We start from the raw sequence: 23,479 nt of genomic DNA, 5'->3' as shown, positions 1-23,479 counted from the left end.
ATCCCATAATCTCTGAGTATGTGCATGCTACATTTTAACAATAGTGTTGAATGTTTATTAGAAAATTATCAGGGATTACTACATGTTTGATAACAAGATCACCTTCCATATGATTGAGACAATGCACGAGCAAAGCAAGTAAACCCCAAAAAAGGATTTATAAAAAATGCAGACAAACTCAAGAGATGTAGATATTGCTCTGGGGTCTTACAAAAAAAAAAAAATCCTAAAACAGCTACTTCAATTTAGTCCCAATATTTGGTTAACATCTCATATCCAAATTAACCACACCTGTGCCGGTTAAGACTTTCCCTAAACTTTGTGTGTATAATAAGGCCACCTCTTAATGCCCCAAAACGATAAACTTCTTTCCTGACACCAGAGTTAGCTCCACTGCCATGTTATGCATCTGTTGACTGAATTCTACCAATGTGTTCTGTAGCAGCTGTGGAGTCAGGGAAAGACAGAAGGGAAAAGAGGAAATATCCAAACAGATTTTTAAAGAAAGCACAAAAGCTAGAATTTTAATGAAAGTAGGTAACTTCCTAAGTTTTGTTTTAAAAGCCCCAGTCTCAATTAAATGAAAAACATACTTATATAGGTGACTGACAAAGAACTTTAAGATTAAAACATGAGCTAAGCTGGGGATTTCCTTTTGTTACTGAGCAAGTAATACATATACCAAGACTTTCCATTATAGTTACATCTTCGACAGAAAATTTAATTTTAAAAATAACAATGGAGTAAACCTTATTGCATTCAGCTCAAGGAAGGACTTTCACACAGTGGATAACATATGTGGATAATATATATCATATCGTGATGGCATGTAGTGAGCATAAAACAAATATTTGAAATGAAGATAGAGGGGGAAAGTAAGTAAATGATTTCTCCTCTCTCCTTCTTGGTACCCAATTTTCTAATTCAGTATGACACCTCTCCATACCCCAACTGAGGAAACAAACTAAAGAGAAAAGAAGAGATGGCCCTAGGAGAGAAAAAATTTCTACAGTGCTTTATACTTAGTTTCAAATGAATAGATTTCATTTGGATATGCTCTGAACTCCGCCTTGACAAAAAAGCAATTAACAAATTAGAAAACCTGGATTAACAATAAACTAGGTCAAACAAACAAGAAAGCATGTTTAGCTTTCTAAACATGGGTATTTAAGGTTTCTAAACATGGGTGTTTAGGTTTCTAAACATGGGTATCTAAGCATGGGTATTTCATGTTGTAGAATCTACCCTGAATTTCACAAAAGTATACTGAGCTGTATTTATTTGGAATGATTTACATGTGGATTAGACCAAAAGTAGAAGGCCAAATTAAATGACCTCTAAAAATCTGCGATTTTTATGATTACATAATGAAAGCATGTTTGCCATACACATTTAAAAATCTACTTACTATAGAGTAAGTAATCAGTGTGCTTAAATAAGAACTACTAGTAAAATCATGCACTTGAACCCATTATTTCCACAATGAAGAGAATCAGTATGGATGAACAGATGGACAGATGGATGCATGGATGGCTAGAATAGATAGACAGAAGCTCCAAATGTCCGAAAGTCAAAAGCATTTCTAAAGGCAAGTGAAAGGATTAATATTTCATATCAAAAGTCTCAAAATAGGGCTTCCCTGCTGGCGCAGTGGTTGAGAGTCCGCCTGCCGATGCAGGGGATGTGTGTTCGTGCCCCGGTCCAGGAAGATCCCACATGTGGCAGAGCGGCTGGGCCTGTGAGCCATGGCCACTAAGCCTGCGTGTCCGGAGCCTGTGTTCCGCAACGGGAGAGGCTACGGCAGTGAGAGGCCCGCGTACCGCAAAAAAAAAAAAAAAAAAAAGTCTCAAAATAAAAATTACCACTATCATTTAGTGATAAAAAGTCAGTGTAAGTTTATTCTTAAAAAGAAGCATGGATAATGAGGGAACATAGTAATTAACTGCCTCTCCTTCACAACTCCAAGGAATTTCAACTTGTTCTAGGAATACGTGTGTGCGAGATATATAAGTATGCATATATATGTGCATAGATACGTATATGTATATAAAGAGAGAGGAAGGGTATCACTTACTTCTGTGTCTCTGAATCTATCTTCGTAATCCAATCTGTCCTTCTCTACAGCTGTCAGTTTTAACTTCAAGTTAGATATTTCAGCCATCAGGTCCAACTTCTGAGTTTCTAAGGATGTCCTGCTCAGAAGCTCCTATTAGAATTTAAGAGAGACATCCAAAAGTTGTTTTATTGTGAACAGCCACATATGGATGTGTCTCGCTTATGACTGCGAAGCAGTAACTCTTAAGTAGAGGATGTGAAGATTAATCAATAATAGATACATTTGGAAAAAATTATTTGCTTTAGTTACCCTTCAAAGAGCCGAACTAATGCTCAATAAGCATTATATTGATACACACATATATAAACGTATACATTCTTAAGCCTGAAGATAACACTGAAGATGCTATTATGTTTGCTATGTGCCAGGCACTGTTCTTACAGGTATTCAGTGGTTCAGTCCTCAAAACAACCTTATGAGATAGAAACTCATAGGATAATTCATGAATTATTCTTATTCAACAGACGAGGAAGCTAAGGAACAGAGAGGTTAAGAACTTGCAGAAGGTCATTCAGCAAGGAAATGGCAAAGCAGAGACTCAACCTTAACAGTCTCGCTCCAGTGTGTATTCTACCTGCTGTATTATAGGCCCTCTCATAGACGAGCATATGTGTGTGCACCCACATACATTACAAAATTTTTCCAATAAGTCATATAAGGTACTTATCTTTTTTCTTAATCATAAAATATACATTCATGGTTGGAAATTAGGAAACCATATGAAAGCATAAAGGAGACATTTAAAATTATCTACAATCCTATTAATATTTTATTCCAGACTCTAATTGCAGTGAACACTTTCTACTGTGTGTATGTGTTTAGAGACCTGCTACTCTAGGTTTTTTGCTTAAAATAAGCCAGGGGACTTCGCTGGTGGTCCAGTGGTTAAGACTCCACGCTTCCACTGTAGGGAGCGTGGGTTTGATCCCTGGTCAGGGAACTAAGATCCCACATGCCGAGCGGCGCAGCCAAAAAGATAAAAAGTAAAATAAACCAGGCTAAGTGAATCACGAAATTCACCACTGCATCAGAGCAAACGCAACATATAAATGTAGCATCTCAAATAGGCCAGCAGAAAAACCCCACCTCGGTACCCGCTTCTGAACATACCTGTTGCAGCATTTCTTCTGTGGCATTCAACTTCTCTCTGTGCTCTTCAAGGCAAAACTCCAAATCGCGAATCTTTTCTCCCTGAGCCTCTACCTGGTCTGTTAACACACTTACCTGTATTTAGAGCAAAATGTTGTTAATGGATTAGGAAGAATTTGGGTCCCACTGCCAACTTTATTTCTCTACATAGAACAAAAACTGGGATGATGTTAACACTCATTTGGCTGTAAAACAAGAAATCTGAGAATTAATAAGAAACCAGACCTTCACACTCTTATTTATGTGATGCTTATTGGTCTGAGGACTCCTATTCAATTTTCAAGGAAGTTAGGGCTGATTGGGGATGTGCGACACTTTATAGAGAAAGAGCATATACAGAAACTATCTTTTTTGAGGGATGGTGGGGGTAGGAGGTGGTATTAGAGATTAAGAGAGGAAATGAAGTTAATGTTTGAAAGAGAAGTTATCGAGGACTATTTAAATCTGACGCTTGACAAACCAAGAGTCCAGGGAATCCAACCTCCATGAGATGTTTCATGATCACACCGTCCACGAATGTGTTCGAAAGCCAGGGTGTAGCTCAGAGGTGCAAGAGGAGCCACTGGCTTAGTCCTTCATCCTCAGTGATTATTGCAAACCTGAGTTTGCCTCCCAACGATCACCAGCCTCGTAAATATGCTTCAGCTCTTTTGGCTCAACTACCAAAGTAAAACTACGTGCCAAGGATTTAAAGGATTATGAAGGAGAGGGAAACTCTGATTTAGCCTCCAAACAGGACTCCACTACCCACTTGGTGTTTGGTTTGGTCCATGAAATCATTTTTAAAATTGAAAAATTAAATATATATTCAGATTCAGAAATACTTATTCATATTTATGGAACAGATGTATGAATATATAGACACACATATATAGTATAAAAATCAGAATTTCTGCTATATATTAAAAAAGAAACAGATCACATCAGAAAATCAGATGACACTGTGCCTGTCATCAGACTGGCCCTTGAAGAGCAGAGGCTGAGAAGTGTTGTTCACATGTATGCTTGTTCTGCCACAGTCCTCACCGCTCCTGAACGTGTACAGATGGCCTACTGCGCTTACTTCTATAGGCAGTCTGGCTCCTGCGAGCATCTGAACTTGCCATCCCAATTTAAAATGGTCTTTGTAAGTTAAGTCATGAGGGAAAAACAGCATTTAAAAATCACTTGCCTGAAGAACGAGAGATTCTTTATCATTTTCTAAACGTGCCAGCCTTTCTTGATACACATCTCCATTCCCAGGGAGGTGTCCATTTGTCTGAAAAAGGAAGTGATACGGGTAAGCCTGACCCTCTTTAAAACTGAACTACTGTGAGGGACTTCCCTGGTGGTGCAGTGGTTAAGACTCATGCTCCCAATGCCAGGGGCCCGGCTTCAATCCCTGACCAGGGAACTAGATCCCACATGCATGCTGCAACTAAGAGTTCACATGCCACAACTAAGGAGCCAGCTAGCCGCAACTAAAGAGCCTGCCTGCCTCAACTAAAGACCTGGCGCTACCAAAAAAAAAAGAAGAGTAAAAACTGAACTACTGTGGGTAAATAAAAATTGCATGTGTTTTTAATCCAAGGAACCTGAATTGAATTCAGCACAGCTGTTACTGCCCTTAATAGAAAATATGAGAAGGAAACATGGTTTATATACAAAGCAACAACAAGAACAAAAAACAACTCATGAAGAAGAAAATAATGACCCAAAAGGAACAGTGGCTACTGATAGTCACTGACAGTGGATGCCCACCTGGGCACGCAAAGCTTTGTGAGCATGCGGTCGGGCACAAAATCGCTCTTTCCCCCTGAATGCCTCTATCAGCGGCAATGACCTGGGAGGCCCTTCCATTCCTGCCTTCTCCTCCCAAAGTCCCAAATCCAGGACTACAAATGCCGGCCTTTACACGGGAAACAACAGGGGCAACTTACACCACCGGCCTCTTCCTGCTACTCAAGTCTTCAAATCACAGGACAAATCTTCCTTTCCCCTTTTTTTTTTTTTTTTTGCGGTACGCAGGCCTCTCACTGTTGTGGCCCCTCCCGTTGCGGAGCACAGGCTCCGGACGCGCAGGCTCAGCGGCCATGGCTCACAGGCCCAGCCTTTCCGCGGCATGCGGGATCTTCCCGGACCGGGGCACGAACCCGTGTCCCCTGCATCGGCAGGCGGACTCTCAACCCCTGCGCCACCAGGGAAGCCCTTCCCTTCCCCTTTGAAGCCTTTCTCTTTTCCCCCAAGAGCTTAAGCACTGAGTCCACAATGACCTCCCCTTGCAGCACGGACTAGTCATGCTCATCGGTGATTTACCACATTCCGTTCTGAATTCATTAACTTCTCGTGGGTTTGCTTGTTCACCTACTGTTACTCTAAGCTTCCAGGCAGAGCCTGCAAACTGGTATCATCTTGTAACCTCCACAGCATCCAGCCCAGTACTCTACTTAGACTAGTGCTTACTCTTTTTTCTCCTCCCTTCTGCCCCCTTTTATCAGATTTGGGCATATATATGGATGGCACAAATGCCAAAGGAAGTACAGACTGGGAAAGGAAGTGTAGATTGTTTTCCTCGGCCGTCTTGTATTGCAATATATACAAGTGATTAAGGAGACAGATTGAAAAGGCTCACAGAGTGCAGACAACATAAAAATGTCGTTTTGAAATAGAGTAGTATATGTGCTGTGTCTCTTGGTATCTCATTTAAATAGTTCCTAATCACATAATGTGTAATCCCAATAGAAGTTCCTGATTCCTCATTCAAATACAACAGACATAAAAGCCAGTGGAGTCCAAAATGGTTAGATGGGGCCGCCCAGAGGTCAATTGAAAAAGCAAATAAACAACCTCAGACTTCAAGAAAATACACACTGTACATGCTTACTGCCCAGAACACGACTGATGTGACAGCAATTATGTTTCCAGAATTAAGTGCTTTTATCACTCTGCCTTTCCAATTAATGCATTTTTAAGTATAAATTCTGAGAATAACAAAAGTTATGTGTTGGGAAGGAAACAAAAACAAACAAAAATGGAGCTTCAACAAAAAAGAAAATTGCAGGATGTTTTTTCTCAAAACATCGGTGCACTGGATGTATTTCCCATGAGGCCACAAGAGAATCTGAAACTAATTTAGTTAAGTATGCACTGTGTGGATAAAATTTTTAACATCACCTGCTTGACCACACATACCTGCACAATTATCACAGCATAATTCTATTTATGTTGTAAACTGAAGTGCCCAGAATTAAATTACAAGTATTAGGAGGAGTCTGACGGAGTGGCCGGGATGACTTCCATCCCTGGGGACTACCAGGAAAATGAAATTTATATTAACTTCTTGAGGACAGTTTTTTGGAAAAGAGCCAGGATGTGTAACGCATGTTCTCGATCTTAGAAAGTGCTGAGACCGGCCCTGCACAGCTTTAAATTCCTCATGTTGATTATGAACATTAGCGGGCATCTGCTTTTAAAACTACATAAACAATGTTTTATAAACATCCATTTCATTGGGTAGAAAAAAAAAGCTTTCTGCTCAGTGAAGACATAAAACAAAAATCCTCCTCTTCCTGACTAAAGGAAATTAGAGCAAGGTTAGAAGTGTTTCTAGGGCAGGTTCTAGAAGGGTTTCACGAAACCACTGCCTATGATATGGAAATAAGTTGTTTCAAAACCAGTTCTACAAAATTATCCATTTAAAAATACTAAAAACTGACCACAATGAGCATACTCACGTTTCTTAACACTGTACTGATATTTACAAGCACTCATAACCCTCAAGAGGAGTTTATTTTTAAACACTAAAATCACTATAGGTACATAAAGCAAGAGCCACTACTGGAATGGTTACATGCTTTCAAAGCACTGTGCTGACTTACTCAAGCAGGTAAAGGTCTATTCTATTCACGTTTATTTCTGTTTCTGCTAATTTTGTTACCTTTGCCTAAAAAATGTTAGCAAGAGATAAATTCCATTAGGCAAATACCTTACCGCCCCTATTCTTCCTCCGTCTCCTGTGCTCCACCCCCCAGACCACCCCAAGCCTCCCCAAACCCGGCATGCTCTCTCACACACCAATTCTATTCCCTCTGCATGGACTGTATTTCCTACCCTTTCCTCCTTGTTCCTCATTCCTTAAGGTCCACCTCAAATGGGGCTTGGTCTGGAAAGTCTTCCTTGAATTGCCTGTTCACTTACATGCCAGTTACAGCATCCAGATGACCCTTCACTACAGCAGGCATCACACTGAAAGGACTAGGCTAGACTTGGCTACCTATGCGTCTCTCTCTTCCAACAGACGCTGCATTCTTTGTCGGTTCCTCTTTCCATCTGACGTGCAGTGAAGGACTGCAGCTAACTGACTGCTGAATGAAGGAACAATGATAGGTGTTCAATAAACATCAGACGAATAAAAGATGAATGAATGGTTCTATCCTGGCCTTCTTTCTTCTCAGTAAGACTTTTTTTTTTTTTTTTTGCAGTACGTGGGCCTCTCACTGTTGCAGCCTCTCCCGTTGTGGAGCACAGGCTCCGGAGGCACAGGCTCAGCAGCCATGGCTCACTGGCCCAGCCGCTCCGCGGCATGTGGGATCTTCCCGGACCGGGGCACGAACCCGTGTCCCCTGTATCGGCAGGCAGACTCTCAACCACTGCGCCACCAGGGAAGCCCTCAGTAAGACTTTTATTCACATTTCCTCTACCACCTGGTACACACACCCCTTTCCCCTCAAGCCTGTACCGCCCTCTTCCTACCACATTTAAGAGGTGACCTCAGAGCCTTTTTAATGCACAGTAATTGAGGTCCTCTTGCATGAACTCCCTCATATACTTCCTTCTTCAACGCACAACATTACGTACTGCCTCCTACGTCTTCCCTGTCTTCCTTCCTGCCAGTCTCAGGGGAACTGAGCCTTAGCTCCTTCCTAAAAGCTTACCATTCCTCTACTTTGGAACCTTGATTTCCTGTTTTCCTGAGAACTGACCTACAATTATTGCCTTTTTCCTCCTCACCATCAATTTCTTCCTCTCAATGAACTTTCGTCCATTCTCCTTTCCAACATCTACTCCAGGGCTCTGTGTCCACCCCTGTACGCCCTCCCACTCCTCTCTGCCTGTATCCTTCACAGAAATCCATCTTTCTTAGCCAGTTCCCACCTCCTCCTTATACTGTGCCATTCTCTTCTCCTCTACTGATTCCTCTTCTGTGTCTTGTCTTGAACTTCACAATTAACTTTTCATCATATTCCACCAGGGAGGGCTTGCTAGTGATTTTACGCGAGTTGGTCACTTATTCTTCCCAACAGTACCTCAGTACGAAACTCTTACATTTCTTTTGATTCTCCCACGATGCTTACCAAACCCTAAGCTCATAATTAAAAACATATTTGGTATAAACTCTTGTTGAGTCGATTTAACATCCAAAACACTGAACACCAGCCCAAATTACTTTACTCAAAATCCCAGAGATGCCTTCAGAATAACTCTTTCTAGTTCAACTCATGACGCAACCCTACATTGACCACGTTCAGTCCAGCTGAAAGTTTAAGTCAAAATTGGAATCAACTGGAGGATTTCAACAATGTAATCGTCAACTAACGGTGTGTGGAAGGGCGGGAGTGTAGCACACCAGGGAGGGCAGGGCAGGAGATGCAGCTGGGCTGTAACAGTGATACTTTAATTTAATTAAGGAACCCATGGTGTTTGCCAGATCTTCCTGGCATAATGGAGGAAAAATGTCTACAAAGCTTGATTCCTCATAGAATTATAGAATCCTAGGGCCAGAAGCCACACCGGAGAACGTGAACTGCCTGAACTCACGTGGCAGGTGCTACACGTAATATCAAGCACCATCTACTTTGGCCTTTGCCATCTAAGTAGGAGCTCTTCTTTTCATATTAACTTCCCCTTAATCATCAAATATAAATACACAATCAAGTAAAAAGATGTAATAAATGTTAACATCTTGCCTTATGTGGGTCTCTTTTTTAAAATGTTTTTTTACAGAAAATTTCAAATATATATAAAAGTAAAGACTATAATGATGAAACTCTTTGTACTCATCACCCAGTTTCAATAGTTATTAATTCACGGCAGGTGGGAGTCTTCTGTCTGTTATTTTTGCTGAAAGTATCATGCTGTGTTTTCCTCTGATTCTCTTAGTTCTGTTGGTTTGCATTAGCCTACACTTGGCCCTCTTTTGTCCCCAACCTTCATTTTTGGTGTGTTGTTCTTTCCTGAGTTCTGTTGTCCTGTTAAAATCCAAGATCAACATACAAACAGTGATTTGCCACAATTAAACTTATTTATAACATAGAACTCATTTTGAATGTAACATTCCCAAATCAGAATGGTGAGTAACTAAATTAAAATAGGGAAAAGAAAATCAGTCCAATTTTATAAGGACAACAAATGTTAAGAAATAGTTGGACTAGTACTATCACACACACACACACACACACACACACACACACACACCCTCCTCATTCTCTCTCTCTCTCTCTCTCTCGCTCTCTCTCTCCACCCAGTAAATATATATAGTTTTAAAAACCCCCATGCTGGGCTTCCCTGGTGGCGCAGTGGATGAGGGTCCGCCTGCCGATGCAGGGGACGCAGGTTCGTGCCCCCGTCCGGGAAGATCCCACATGCCGCGGAGCGGCTGGGCCCGTGAGCCATGGCCGCTGAGCCTGCGCGTCTGGAGCCTGTGCTCCGCAACGGGAGAGGCCACAGCAGTAAGAGGCCCGCGCACTGTAAAAAAAAAAACAAACAAAAAAAACCCCACAAAACTGCCATGTCTTTTTGATTTCATGATTCTGTTTCTTAAAATTCAGTATCAACAAAGGAAAGCGGGGGGTGGGGGGGAGTTCCCTAGAGGCCTAGTGGTTAGGATTCCGGGCTTTCACCGCCATGGCCCGGGTTCAATACCTGGTTGAAGAACTGAGAATCCCGCAAGCCGCTTGGTGCAGCCAAAAAAAGAGAAAGAAAGAAAGAAAGAAAGAAAAGGGAACGTGCAGTTCACTCAAGCTCCTTCAATTAAATGCTATCTTTAGCTACCAAAAGACATATCTGATACAGGGTCTTTCATGTCCTAATCACAGTATTATATCTGTACCACCGCATGCAAACATTTATTGCCTGCTCTCCTAGGAGAGACTGGGGAAGAGGAGAGAGTGAGATAAGACTTGAATCTGTCAGCCACAAATATCACAGTCATATTTCATTTCGGCCCAACACCGCAATAAGGCATCTCGTACTCTTTTGTCCTAAGAGTCAAAGAACACTACACCAGTAACGTTGGAAATCAAGCCACCAGGCAGAGGCGGTGCTCTGCTGCCCTGTCCTCGCACTTGATGTGGTGCAATTAGGGTGGGGAGGCCTACCTTTGTGCTGTAAACAATCATCTCAGGGCAACACCGCTACCATCTGGGGCCAGTGGAGCATCCCCTCCAACCGGCCAGTGCCCCTGTGTACTATAGTACCTCTGACTCTGGGTCAGTCTTGCAAACAGCCCACTTATTTTTCCTTCGTAAATTTCTACTGCAGTTCAGAAGAACAACGTCTTCAGGAAGCCCTCTCTTTATTCCAAACTCTCAGCATCTCTGCTCGGAAAGAAAACCAAAAGGGGACATAAACCTCACACACATTTCACCCCATCCCAAAAGCCCAATCATGACCCTCTCCCAGAAAGACATCAGTTTATTCAATGCTGTCAGAAAATACATCAAAGACTGAAACTCAGAATGAGCCTGAATATATTCTGTACTTTCCAAGTCAAGATTACAGATGTGGTCAAAATAAGACTATGGCTTTGAGGTTTTGTTTTTCTGGGTTTTAATTTTCACGGTGCTTGTTTCCCAGAGACAGAAAGTATCTTCTTAACTAAACAGTGCTCTGGAGCGAGAGAAACCACAGCAGTAGGCCAGCCTCTGAGGTGCATTACTCCAAAAATGTCACTACATCTGCAATGCTGGGGAGAGCAGCAGACGCCAAGTGCTTTCATCTGCCAGACTTGTTAGAAGTACAGTGAGAGAGCTTCCCTTGGAGTATTTGTGCCAAATTAAAATATTAATTGCCGAGATACAATGGCTATCCTGTTACACAGCTAGGGCACGCCAGCACCTCCCTCCTTCGCGCATCCACAGCCAATACAGGGTGAGGTTCGACTGCTTTAGTGTCTCCTAAAGAGTTCTTTTAGACACTTTTCCTGAGGAGAGAAGATGGGCTGTACCCCTTCCTCGCCTTATTTTCACGCACGTCACCACGCTCCTGAAGCTTCTGTAGCAGGGAGGGGGTACACGATGAGGCTGCAACATCATCCCGGTCACAGGGATACTCCAAAGTCCCCTGAGTCCCAGAAGGATGGAGAACAGAAGGTCCCGTAGAAACTAAGGCCCAGCTCCTATTCTAGGAGTGCACCATATTCATTCATTCACCCGTTACTCATTCCTTTATTCATATTGATTAAAATCTAGCTACGTGACAGGATGCAGAGCTAGCGAAAGAACCTCTTCTCCTTTGGGAAGGGGAATGTGAGATCAAGAAAAAATGCTGTCGCTATTTTTCTTGCCACTTATTCTTTCTTAACTCACTTTCATAAAAGAATAGAGGAATCTTTCTATTCAATCCCAACAACTACTGGTAGGCTGGGATTCCACTGAGAGCGCCTCTCTCGCTGTGCACACAGCCCTGGCCTCTCCTGATGGAGAATTCTGCTGACTTGGTCCATGTGCTTTCCTGTTTCTGTGGACCCTTTCCATGTGAGTTTTCCAGAAGCCTAAGGGAAAAACAGGTTTAACTTCAACCAGGACGTCTCAGTGAGACGTGGCATAACTCAGATAATTGTGACCACATATGGGATACAATCTTCGGATGCACCTTGTTTGCCAAGGCTTGAAAAAACATTCCCTGGAGGCACACAGGAAAAGAGGAGCTGGCCAGAGAGCAGCAGGGATCAGGGGATGGTGGGATGGGGACGGATTCTGTGGCTGAGGGTCAGGGACTCGGGAAGAACAGCCAGCAGCCCTGGAGAGAACATACCCCGTGTCTGAACTCTTTAAATAAATTCTGAGTATTGTTGTTTTTACAGAAACATTTAAATGAGGTACATTTAGGATTCATATTATCTTTCTTTTTAACATAGAGAAAAGGTAGAAATGCATTAGAATGAGTTAACAGGTCAGGAGCCAGTCACCAACACTTCATTTCCCCCATTTTATATGCTACTTATCTCATGGCTTATGGTGCCTGACTTGCAGTTTTTACCATCAGTATTTTCATTCACTTTGTTGAAAACTGTCTTTTTGTAATTTCTGGTGATTTTGAGACTGCTTCATAATTAAAAATGCCAAATGATCAGACACTTTGGGATTTCAGGATCTGGTGAAGGTCATGAACCTCAGCTCCACCTACTGGAAAAAGCATTGTAAGAATGTTCTAGGGCAATTCATCAAGTTAGCTCGAAAGTAAACAAAAACTACTTGTTTGGCTCAAACAATTAGACATATTTTTCTATTTGCTCTCTTAAACTCTGAGCTGGATGAAGGACATAATTCTCCATTATTAATATTTGTGTTAACACACATTTCACAATCAAAACAGAGAATTATACCTCAGTTATTGAACAAGTATGTTGTATTCAATTGATTTTTTTTTTAACCACAGGAGACACACTTCCAAGTCCTAAAAGAAACTTATTCATTCCTAGAAGGCTATAGGTATAGCTACCTGATGAAAACAAATTCATTCTTGTAGATTTAATACCCTTTGCTCTAACAGGCTACTAGTGTTACTATTTTCTTTTTTCTTATCCAGCTTCTGACCATATGAAACAATTGAACAGGCAGCAGAAATCAGCAGTGAAGGAATAACCTGCACCCTACAGGAAGCCAGGGGATCTTCCTGGCTTGGATAAAATAAGGGTTAGAAATTCAAATGCCCAGTTGCACTAATGAGTAGATTAGCATCAGTCAGTCAAGTACATGGACTCCCAAGTTGGCCATCATTAAACATGAATGAAATCTTAATTACGTAACTAGTATCATTAATAAGTTTTTCTAAAATGTTGTGGAAGCTTCTCCATTGTCTGGGAAATATCTGTACTCTTTTATCAAAGAAGTAAACTGTAGAAATAATTTGTAACCTAACCTCCCTTGTAACTGGACTCAACCCTTTCTTTCCCTCATTGCAGAGGGTCCTGTTAAACGTTTCCCTTGCTCTCTACAATCCACTCTTCAGTATTACCTTTTTGACTAACCCTCCACCAGGCTCACTGACAAACACTCAACATACATTAGCTTGTGGGATCCTCATAACCCTGTGTGGCAGAAACTATCACTCCCATTTTACAGATGAGGAAACTGAGACAAACAGCTTAAGAAAATTTCCCCAAATCCTACAAGCTTCTAAGAGTCAGAGCCAACATTTAAAGTTCAAGTCTGCTGTCTCCGGAGCCAGCGTTTGTAACTGCCAATTTACAGCCCTGCCTTCTTTATCATTCACGGCTTTTTTACGACAGGATCTCCTTTATTCGTTATTTTGATGATTATCCCATGTACAATACAATTCGTAGGATTCTGTGTTCCTCCAATTCTAAGATGCCATTAAATTTTATCAAATTATTAATTTTAAAATTTTTGATTAGAGTAAAGCACACATAAAAATTTACAATTTGGGGGCTTCCCTGGTGGCGCAGTGGTTGAGAGTCCACCTGCCGATGCAGAGGACGCTGGTTCGAGTCCCGGCCCGGGAGGATCCCACATGCCACGAAGCGGCTGGGCCCGTGGGCCATGGCCGCTGGGCCTGCGCGTCTGGAGCCCTGTGCTCCGCAACGGGAGGGGCCACGACAGTGAGAGGCCCGCGTACCGCAAAGAAAAAAAAAAATTTACAATTTTAACCATGTTTACGTAGACAGTTCAGTGGCATTAAGTGCATTCACACTGTTGTGCAATCATCATCACCATCCATCTACAGAACTCTTTTCATCTTGCAAAACTGAAGCTGTGTACCCATCAAATATTAACTTCTCACTCCTCCCTACCCCAGCCCATGGCAACCACAATTCTATTTTCTGTCTCCATGAATTTATTTGACTACTCTAGGTACCTTATTATTTAAAGAAAGAAACAATCCCAGCTAAAACGTGTATAATAGATACCTCTTTTAAGATCGTAAGACACATCACAACTTCTGACATATTAAAATGGGAGAAAGCTATACTATCAGCAAATCATTAAATTGCAAGCCTTAAGACCCTCTACCTATTGGATCTAAAATTAAAGTCTGCTACAGGGTAAGCTCTGACTATTCATGTCACACCTATGCCTTCATTATTCCAAACACTCATTCCCATTCTCCCCTTCTTGCTTTGGGCTTTGCCCTTTGCCATCTTTCTTCTTTTATTTTTTCATTTTCTACGTGCTTGAGAAAATACATGTAATTTGGAAGGATTGGGGTCCACGTGAGGGGACAGATATAAATCAGTTGGACAAATATAAATAAGTTTAACCCTCCAAAAACTTACCTCCCTGGACTCACATCTAGTTTTTTATTGTCATTTTTTGGATGAAAACTGAATCTTTGTAAGGTATGTAAAGTATTTGTCATTTTGTGGCTACTTAACTTTAAAATGTCAAATATTAAGATAGAGAGCAACCCAAAACACACATTAACGAGCAATTATGCATCCAAAGAATAAATTTAACACAATAAATAACCTCAGTTCATCCAAATGTATACGCCATTTTATCATTCGTGGAGCATCATTCATCACAAATATAATTACTGACCACCTACTAAGCGCCAAGCATTGTTCTAGGCAACATCGATACACTTTTGGTTTGTTTTAAACATAGGCAAAAATCTTTGATTCATGATGCTTCCATTCCAGTTGGAGAGATAGAAAATACACATAAATATGGCAAATACATATTGCGTAAGAAAGTGGTGAGTTTTAGAAAAAAATAAAGCAGGGAGATGTACTACGAAGAATAAATATGTGAAATTTTAGATAGGGTGGCCAGGAAAGGCCTCACTAAGAGCACCACTTTTAAAGGAGAATGCAAGAAAGCTAGCCATACAGATATCCGAGGAAAGCACTTTCCAGGCAGAGTGAACAGCCAGTGCAAAGGCCCTGAGGCCAGTCGCCCCAGCATGTTGTAGAATCAGTGAGGAATCCCATGTGCCTGAAGTGGAGTGAAAGAGGGGAAGTGCAATGAGACACTAGGTCAGAAAGCAGTGAGGAGTAAGTCCTAAAGGCCTTGCAATCCAGCAAGTACTTTGGCTTTTCTCAGTGAGCTGTGACTATCACTGGAAGTTTCTGAAAAAGGTATGAATGACATGATTTAGGTTCAGACACCATCATCACCACTTTCAATCTTTTCCAGAAATACTGTAACAGAACAGATTGAGCACATATTAATGGCAAAGTTTTGGACACAAGTGAAAAATTCAACCACAGTACTCTCAAGCTACGGCTGCCATTGGCTGCCTCTGGAGGCTGGCTGGGAATGGGCTCCTCTACCAGCATAAGTTCCTTTCCTATTACGTGCTGAATGGTCAGGAAAACATGGAGTAAAGAAGGGGTGAGAGAGGAAGTGGAAATAGCCTAAGGAATATGCTAGGAAATGTCTGGTTTCAGAGCATGCAGCAATTCTCCAAAGAAATCAGCAAACCTGGATACTTAAGTCTCTAGAGGAGAAACTTGCAGAGCAATTATAAAGTACAATAATGAGGCACTGTGTATTATAAAAAGTAAAATATCTCTAACTATCAAGGTTGCATAGCTGCACCACCACTAAAAGATGGATCGTACTGTTTGTGCTTGAAATGGGAAGGTACAATATATTGGCCGGAAAGGTAAGAAGGTCCAGCATGGGACTGGGTGGGAACACCGGTATTTGTGTCACATCACATGAAAATGCTTTAGTCGTAGGATGTACTTATTAAGGTTCCCAAAGCGAACACCTTACATTTCCACCACAGACCAAAAACAGATCTTGATTCTTTCATACAATTTTCATTAGCTTTTATATAAATATTGATACAATTAACTTCTAGGCTTATTCATGCATCTTCCTAAAAATTGAATATCCTTTAAATACTTACAAAATAAACACCTTTTCTACTTTCTCTTCTGAATATTTTTGTGATATTCTCTAGATTTTACGTGTTTAACACATACTAAAACCACGGTATTTACCACTATGTCCCGGGAAAGGGCAGATCTGCCGGATGCCTAGAAAGAGGCTCATTGTTCAGTGAATAAGAACACCATTTAAAGCCCAATCCACAGCTTAACTCATGCACTGGAACTGAAATGACTGCCACAACCACTAGATGGCACTTGACATCAACTACTGCTACCAACCTCTCTTGTTATTAGAAGTATCTATTCACTGCACTCCCTATTTTGAATTGCTACTGGGTCCTTTTACAGTAAACTTCCCAGTACTACCAGGAAAGCACCTATTAAGTGCAACTGTTCTTTCCCTCACAGGACTATTTGGTTTTAAGCCACAGCAGGTCATTCAAGCACAATTGAAAAGCTAGTCCACTTTTATGGGTAAAATCAGGTGACCAGCTGGCATTCATGAAATGTATACTAACAGCACTTTAAAAAAAACTATTCTGGGACTTCCCTGGTGGCACAGTGGTTAAGAATCCACCTACCAATGCAGGTGACAGGGGTTTGAGCCCTAGTCCAGGAAGATCCCACATGCCACAGAGCAACTGAGCCTGTGCACCACAACTACTGAGCCTGCGCTCTAGAGCCCGCGAGCCACAGCTACTGAGCCTGCGCGCCTAGAGCCCGTGCTCCGCAACAAGAGAAACCACCGCAAGTAGAAGCCCGCGCACCGCAACAAAGAGTAGCCACCGCTCGCCGCAGCTAGAGAAAGCCTGCACACAGTAACGAAGGCCCAACGCAGCCAAGAATAAATTATATATATATATATATAAAACTATCCTTAGGGTCAAAAGGGAATCAGAATCTCTTAAGGGATAAAATCAGGGCAAACCTATTGCCCTATGACTGTTTTTTCCTGTTCTGATCAGCTATTCTACGTTCTAAATTTTGGAATAAGCAACAGAAGGTTCACCGTGCGGGACCTGTAACACGCAGACATCTACCATTTGACTCTGCAGCCACTCGACGAGAGTTTCCGCCGTGGAGTCTGGGATCTGGCACCTCAAGCCTTCCTTCTCATCCGCTTCCATCATCTCTAACAACCCGCGCAGGTCTTCCACAAGGTGCAGAGCTCGCAAGCTTCCCATGAACGGGGAGGTGGGAGACTGGCAATCAAAAATCCCATTGGAATATTCCAGGGCCTTAGAACCTAGGTTTTAAAAAAAAAAAAAATCATGGAGAGAGCAATGTATGTTGGATAATATACCAAAGCTGAAGGTGGCAAGCAAGTCTAGTCACAGTGAGGAATGACCAAACAAGGAACAGGGAAAAGAGAATTCAATCACGTAAACCTCTCCAAGGCATGGTCATTTGGTGAAATGATAAAAACCATGCAATTGATGATAAATACCAATGATCAAATATCTAACGGGGGGGGGGCAGCTGTGTGGAGTAGTAAGAGCATGGTAGGCTTTGGGGTAAGATGTGCTGACCTCAAGGAAACAAGGGCTAAGATAAGGTAGCAGATCAGTTTGGGTGGAGCCATGTATTCCCCAAAATACAAATTTTAGAAACCATAAACTCTAAATGCCCTGTAAATAAGTTGCACATTGAGGTGGAAATTGCATAGCATAATTTCAAAGGTAAGAGGGCCAGCTCCCAGTTAACTGACCAGAATCTAATCTCTGAAGAACTTCAATAACTTACATGTGTACATTTGTATATGCATGTGCATGTGTGTATAAACATTCCCCCCCCCACGATTTTGTTTGCAGCCTACTATCAAATGCTCTTGATAACATCAGCTTGAAAACATAGTTTTACAGCCCTTTTTGTTTTCTATTACTTATTAGAGAAAACATTCTACTACTTAAATCCATACAACTGACTCACAGCCCATTCTGAAAGCACCCATATACACCTCTTCATCTCTTTGATTTTTATTTTCTGGTCTATCAGATATACATACCATCAAATATACATACTAACTTTCTACTTAAATTTCAACAGTTATGATATTTAGGCCATCACCTCACAAATTTGAAGGTCTTACGACTGATGAAACTTGTGAGCCAACGTGTAAGTTCTCTCTCCAGTTGGCCAGTTCTCACAATGGGGAAAGGAATTCTCTTTCAGCTGGTTCATTCCATTGATATTCCTAATACTGGACCACAAGATTTGAACCAAACATCTACCAAATTGTGTTGATGGTGACCACTGATATGCACAGTGGTAAACGCTAATGGAACCACATAACTGTCTCAATCAACCCCCTCAGGAAACCCTGTAAAGTTGAGATAAGAACTCAGAAAAAATAGAGGAGAGTATGTCAAGAGGAAGGAAGAACAGAAAAGCATCAAAACCCAGACAGACTATAATGTCCTATTCCAGGAGTTTTAAGTATTAAGATCATCTGATGATATCATTAAAAAACACATGAGCCCATGGTAACCCTCTATTCTGTTCAGTCTCCATCACAAAACAAGGTGGGGAGAGGGGAGAGATATGTATTCAGAAAAATTCCCCAAATGTTTGTAGTCAGTTCTCTTCCTCTCCCTCTTACCTCAGCTGGAGAAATACTGATGGTAATTTCAAAATATAAATCCAGGTACTACCCACAAAGCTTTGACTGACTCAGTTTGAGGTGGGAGCTGGGGAATCTGGATTTTCTTAATAACTCTAATGTTGGTCCTGAAGCCCTGCCAGCGCTGAGGAACAAATACACCAATCTAGTGGAATAGGTAAAATGTATCCCTCAACTACTGTTCCAGAAATACCACTCTCCTTGACTAGAGGTTCACTAAAAGTGTAAGGTTACACGTAACCTCTGGTAAGAGCCTATAATCGGTTCTAGTTGTTATATTTTCTGAAACTGTGACAGAGTAAATGGCTGAATAGTCCTTCAACTATTTAAAAGCATATATCATATAAAACAGATAAACAACAAGGACCTACTGTATAGCACGGGGAACTATATTCAATATCCTGTAATAATTGTAATGAAAATGAATCTGAAAAAAGAATATATATATGTATAACTGAATCACTTTGCTGTACACCTGAAACTAACACTGCAAATCAACTGTACTTCAATTTTTAAAAGGAAGTTAAAACATAAAACAAAATTTTAAATTAAAAAAATAAAAGCATATATTTGGTTGGCCAAAAAGTTCGTTCGGGTTTTCTGTACGATGGCTCTAATACCGCTTAGTTGTCTTTAACTTCGGAACAATTTTGTTAGATTGCATGTGACAGCTGTCATATCAGTGTGCATTGAAGAAAAACATCAAAATTAGTGAACTTTTGTGTAGCCATTGAAGGTGGAAGGAAAAAAGTAACATTTTCGGCATGTTATGCTTTATTATTTCAAGAAAGGTAAAAACACAACTGAAACGCAAAAAAAAAGATTTGTGCAGTGTATGGAGAAGGGGCCGTGACTATTAGAAGGTGTCAAAAGGGGTTTCCGAAGTTTCGTGCTGGAGATTTCTTGCTGGACGATGCTCCACGGTCGGGCAGACCAGTTGAAGTTGACAGTGATCAAATCAAGACATTAATCGAGAACAACCGACGTTATACCACATGGGAGATAGCCGACATACTCAGAATATCCAAACCAAGCATTGAAAATCATTTGCACCAGTTTGGTTATGTGAACCGCTTTGATGTTTGGGTTCCACATAAGTTAAGCAAAAAAACCCTTCTTGACCATATTTCCACATGCGATTCTCTACTTAAACATAATGGAAACGTTCCATTTTTGAAACATATTGTGACGGGCGATGAAAAGTGGATACTGTACAATAATGTGGAACAGAAGAGATCGTGGGGCAAGCGAAATGAACCACCACCAACCAACACCAAAGGCCGGTCTTCATCCAAAGAAGGTGATATTGTGTATACGGTGGGATTGGAAGGGAGTCCTCTATCACGAGCTCCCTCCGGAAAACGAAACAATTAATTCCAACAAGTACTGCTCCAATTAGACCAACTGAAAGCAGCACTCGACGAAAAGCATCCGGAATTAGTCAACAGAAAACGCATAATCTTCCATCAGGATAACGCAAGACTGCATGTTTCTTTGACGACCAGGCAAAAACTGTTACAGCTTGGCTGGGAAGTTCTGATTCATCTGCCGTATTCACCAGACATTGCACCTTCAGATTTCCATTTATTTTGATCTTTACAAAATTCTCTTAATGGAAAAAATTTCAATTCCCTGGCAGACTGTAAAAGGCACCTGGAACAGTTCTTTGCTCAAAAAGATTAAAAGTTTTGTGAAGACGGAATTATGGAGTTGCCTGAAAAATGGCAGAAGGTAGTGGAACAGAAGGAATATGCTGTTCAATAAAGTTCTTGGTGAAAATGAAAAACGTGTCTTTTATTTTTACTTAAAAACTGAAGGAACATTTTGGCCAACCCGATATTATGCCCTGAGCAAGAATACACTTTTCTAGGTTAAACATAACCAGTTCCTTAGTTTGTTAAACTCTTCACCTTCACGCTTACCTTCTCTAGGTAAGTTTTCGTTTGCCAATGACACTTTGAAAATAATATTCTAAGAATCGAATACAGTACTCAAGGTGTGGTCTAATCTACAAAAGAGGTCCAATTGAAGTTGGGTCTCCAGGACATAGAAGTATAACAAAGGAGGTCAAACCCCACATGACACTCCCCTGAAGGGAAGAACCTTCTGAAGAGGAAAATACCTTTGATTTCTTCAAACCACCGAAGCAGAGTAGAGTCCAATTTGTGACCAGAAAAGTGAAGGAGCTGGGGCCAGGACAACTATATCCTGACCCTGGTAGCTGGCAGAGACCAACTGTACCCTGACCCTGACCGCCAGGTGTGTGCATGACAAGCCCATCCTAAGCCCATTCAGACATCTCCTCATTGTAATTGGTTCCTAAATATATGAAAGTCCTCCTCTTGAGACAAAACACAAAATATGACATGAGACCTTAGGTAGCCACCACTCCTGGGGGACTGCGAGGGAGTGAAAAGGGCTCATCCACTAGTCAGTCCCCTCAGTTATGATGAGAAAACAAGGAGATGATAGTCGACTGCTTTTGCTCAGCTTCTATAATAGAGAATTGCTGAAGATTTTTTAAAAAGAAGATGATCAGATTGGCATTTTGGAAAAAAGATTCTGGTGGTCTGGAAAAGGATGGACTAGAGCAGGAAAGCAAGAGTGTCAGGGACATCAAGTGAGAGGGTTATTTAGATAAAGCAAGACAATGGTAGCACAGACAAGACAGATTTTAGAGAGGAGGGAATGGGAGAATTTGGTAGGAGGTAGAATTGATAGAATTTGATTAACTAAGTGGAGGAACATGTGGGAAGTGCCTAGCATGACTTAAACTTCTGCTTTAGGAAACTGTACGGATGGAGGACTATGAAATTAGCCAAGACAAAGACAACTAGAGGGGCTTCTGAGGAAAGATAATGAGCTCAATGGGTTTTTTTGTTGTTGTTTGTTTTAATTTTTTATTGGAGTATAGTTGATTTACAATGTTGGGTTAGTTTCAGGTGTACGGCAAAGCGAATCAGTTATACATATACACATAATGAGCTTAATGTTTTAAATGATGACACTAGTGTGTCTACAAGACATTTCAGGGGAGTACCTGGTTGGCTGGTAGACATAGGGACCTGAAGAATAGCAAAGAATTGGAAAAATAAGCAGATGTGAGAGTCATTGGTGGAAAAGCGAATGTGGAATTCAAGGGAAAAGATCAAAACACTCCTGAATACTGGGTAGAGCAGTATCCCTCCAAGTGCAGTCCACAGACTATCTGGACGAGAATCACCTTTATCCTGGATTAGAAGCCCAGGATGGTACTAGAATTTCTGACATTTTAAAATAAAATTTAAGAACAATTCTGGCAAAAATTGGAGAAGAGGGACAAAGATGAAACCATGGGGAACCTAAAGGCATTGGAGAGAGACAATAAATGAAAATATGAAAGTGGAGAGGTAATAAAAGAGTTGTAATAAAAAAGTCAAGAGAGCAAAGTAAATGTCATGATTGCGTCTTTTAGAGGATGCAGATTACCTGCTATAATACCGTCCATCTGCTCCAACGCCGCAGCCAACATGTCACTTGCATCACTCATCATTTTGCTATTTGTCAAGGGCAAATTCCAACCTAGATCTGAAAAAATAATGATGTTATCATTACATCCTTAAATGACACATGCTTCCTGGCAGGTTTGATAATTCAACATCAAATTATAACTGCACCTAGCAGTCAAATACAGAGAATTTGTGAAGTATTAGAGCTGAATTAAATGAATCATTTAACAAACTATGACCATTCATCTGCCTACTGTACTGCAGGACCACATGCTATAACTGATCAGTTAATAAAATAAGTACAATACAGTTCTTGCACCCACGGTGTTTAAACTCCAGTAGGATGGTTTCTGCGCTGTACTCTGTAGAGCTCTGGGTCTCTGTGAGGTCATCAGAGGTGGCTGTGGAACTTTGCTCAGGGCCATGAGGGATGCTGCATAGATAAGACTTATTCTTTCTGCACCAGCCCCACTTAATCTCTGCTCTCTCAATTTTGCCTTTAATTTTTTTTTTTTTTCGCAATAGGGAATTACCGTAAGATCTGTCTAAGAAAATGGTTCAGGAACATATATAATAAGCACATACACATCTACTGGTATTTTGCAACATAACAATAACTATCATGTACTGAGTGCCTACAGTGGTTCCGACACATTAATATAAATTATCCACAATTCTTTATCATGAGAGGAACCCTATAAAATGCATAAATTCCTCTTCATTTTATAAATTAGATCAAAGATGTTTGTTGATCTTCGCCTGTAAAGACAGCAAGTAAGTATAACAAAAACCAGTTTACAAAAACCAGTTTTTAAACTAGGTCTGTCTGATTTCCACTATAATATTGAATTTTTGTTTCTCTGATCCTATCTCACAGCTAGGTTTAGGCTGAAATTGTGTCACAATCTACTCACTCTTTTACCAGTTAAAAAATAAACTGAAATTATCCTTGCAAAAAATTTGGTCATTAACAGGAAAAAGGTAAATTATGTGATTTTCAATATTAATTAATACATTTCAGGTACCAGCTAAGCACCCACATAAAT

The 23,479-nt window shown here is 40.9% G+C and overlaps 1 protein-coding gene across 7 annotated transcripts in view; it reads right to left on the bottom strand.

Moving 5' to 3' along the window:
- PPFIBP1 (PPFIA binding protein 1) overlaps positions 1–23,479 on the bottom strand; it is a 175,148-nt gene that overhangs the window by 43,624 nt on the left and 108,045 nt on the right. For all 7 annotated transcript variants that reach the window (XM_082664934.1, XM_082664935.1, XM_082664938.1 and 4 more), the window contains exons 3-7: positions 22,414–22,512; positions 17,366–17,571; positions 4,437–4,523; positions 3,227–3,340; positions 2,075–2,206 (exon numbers count right to left, since the gene is read on the bottom strand). In XM_082664934.1, coding sequence (XP_082521060.1) covers positions 2,075–2,206; positions 3,227–3,340; positions 4,437–4,523; positions 17,366–17,571; positions 22,414–22,477 — 603 coding nt within the window. In that variant the 5' untranslated portion in view covers positions 22,478–22,512. The remainder of the gene's footprint in view (positions 1–2,074; positions 2,207–3,226; positions 3,341–4,436; positions 4,524–17,365; positions 17,572–22,413; positions 22,513–23,479) is intronic.

Source organism: Grampus griseus (genome assembly GCF_964374135.1).
Source record: "Grampus griseus genome assembly, chromosome: 11".
Classification (NCBI taxonomy): domain Eukaryota; kingdom Metazoa; phylum Chordata; class Mammalia; order Artiodactyla; family Delphinidae; genus Grampus; species Grampus griseus.
This window is presented reverse-complemented; position numbering and strand designations above follow the sequence as displayed.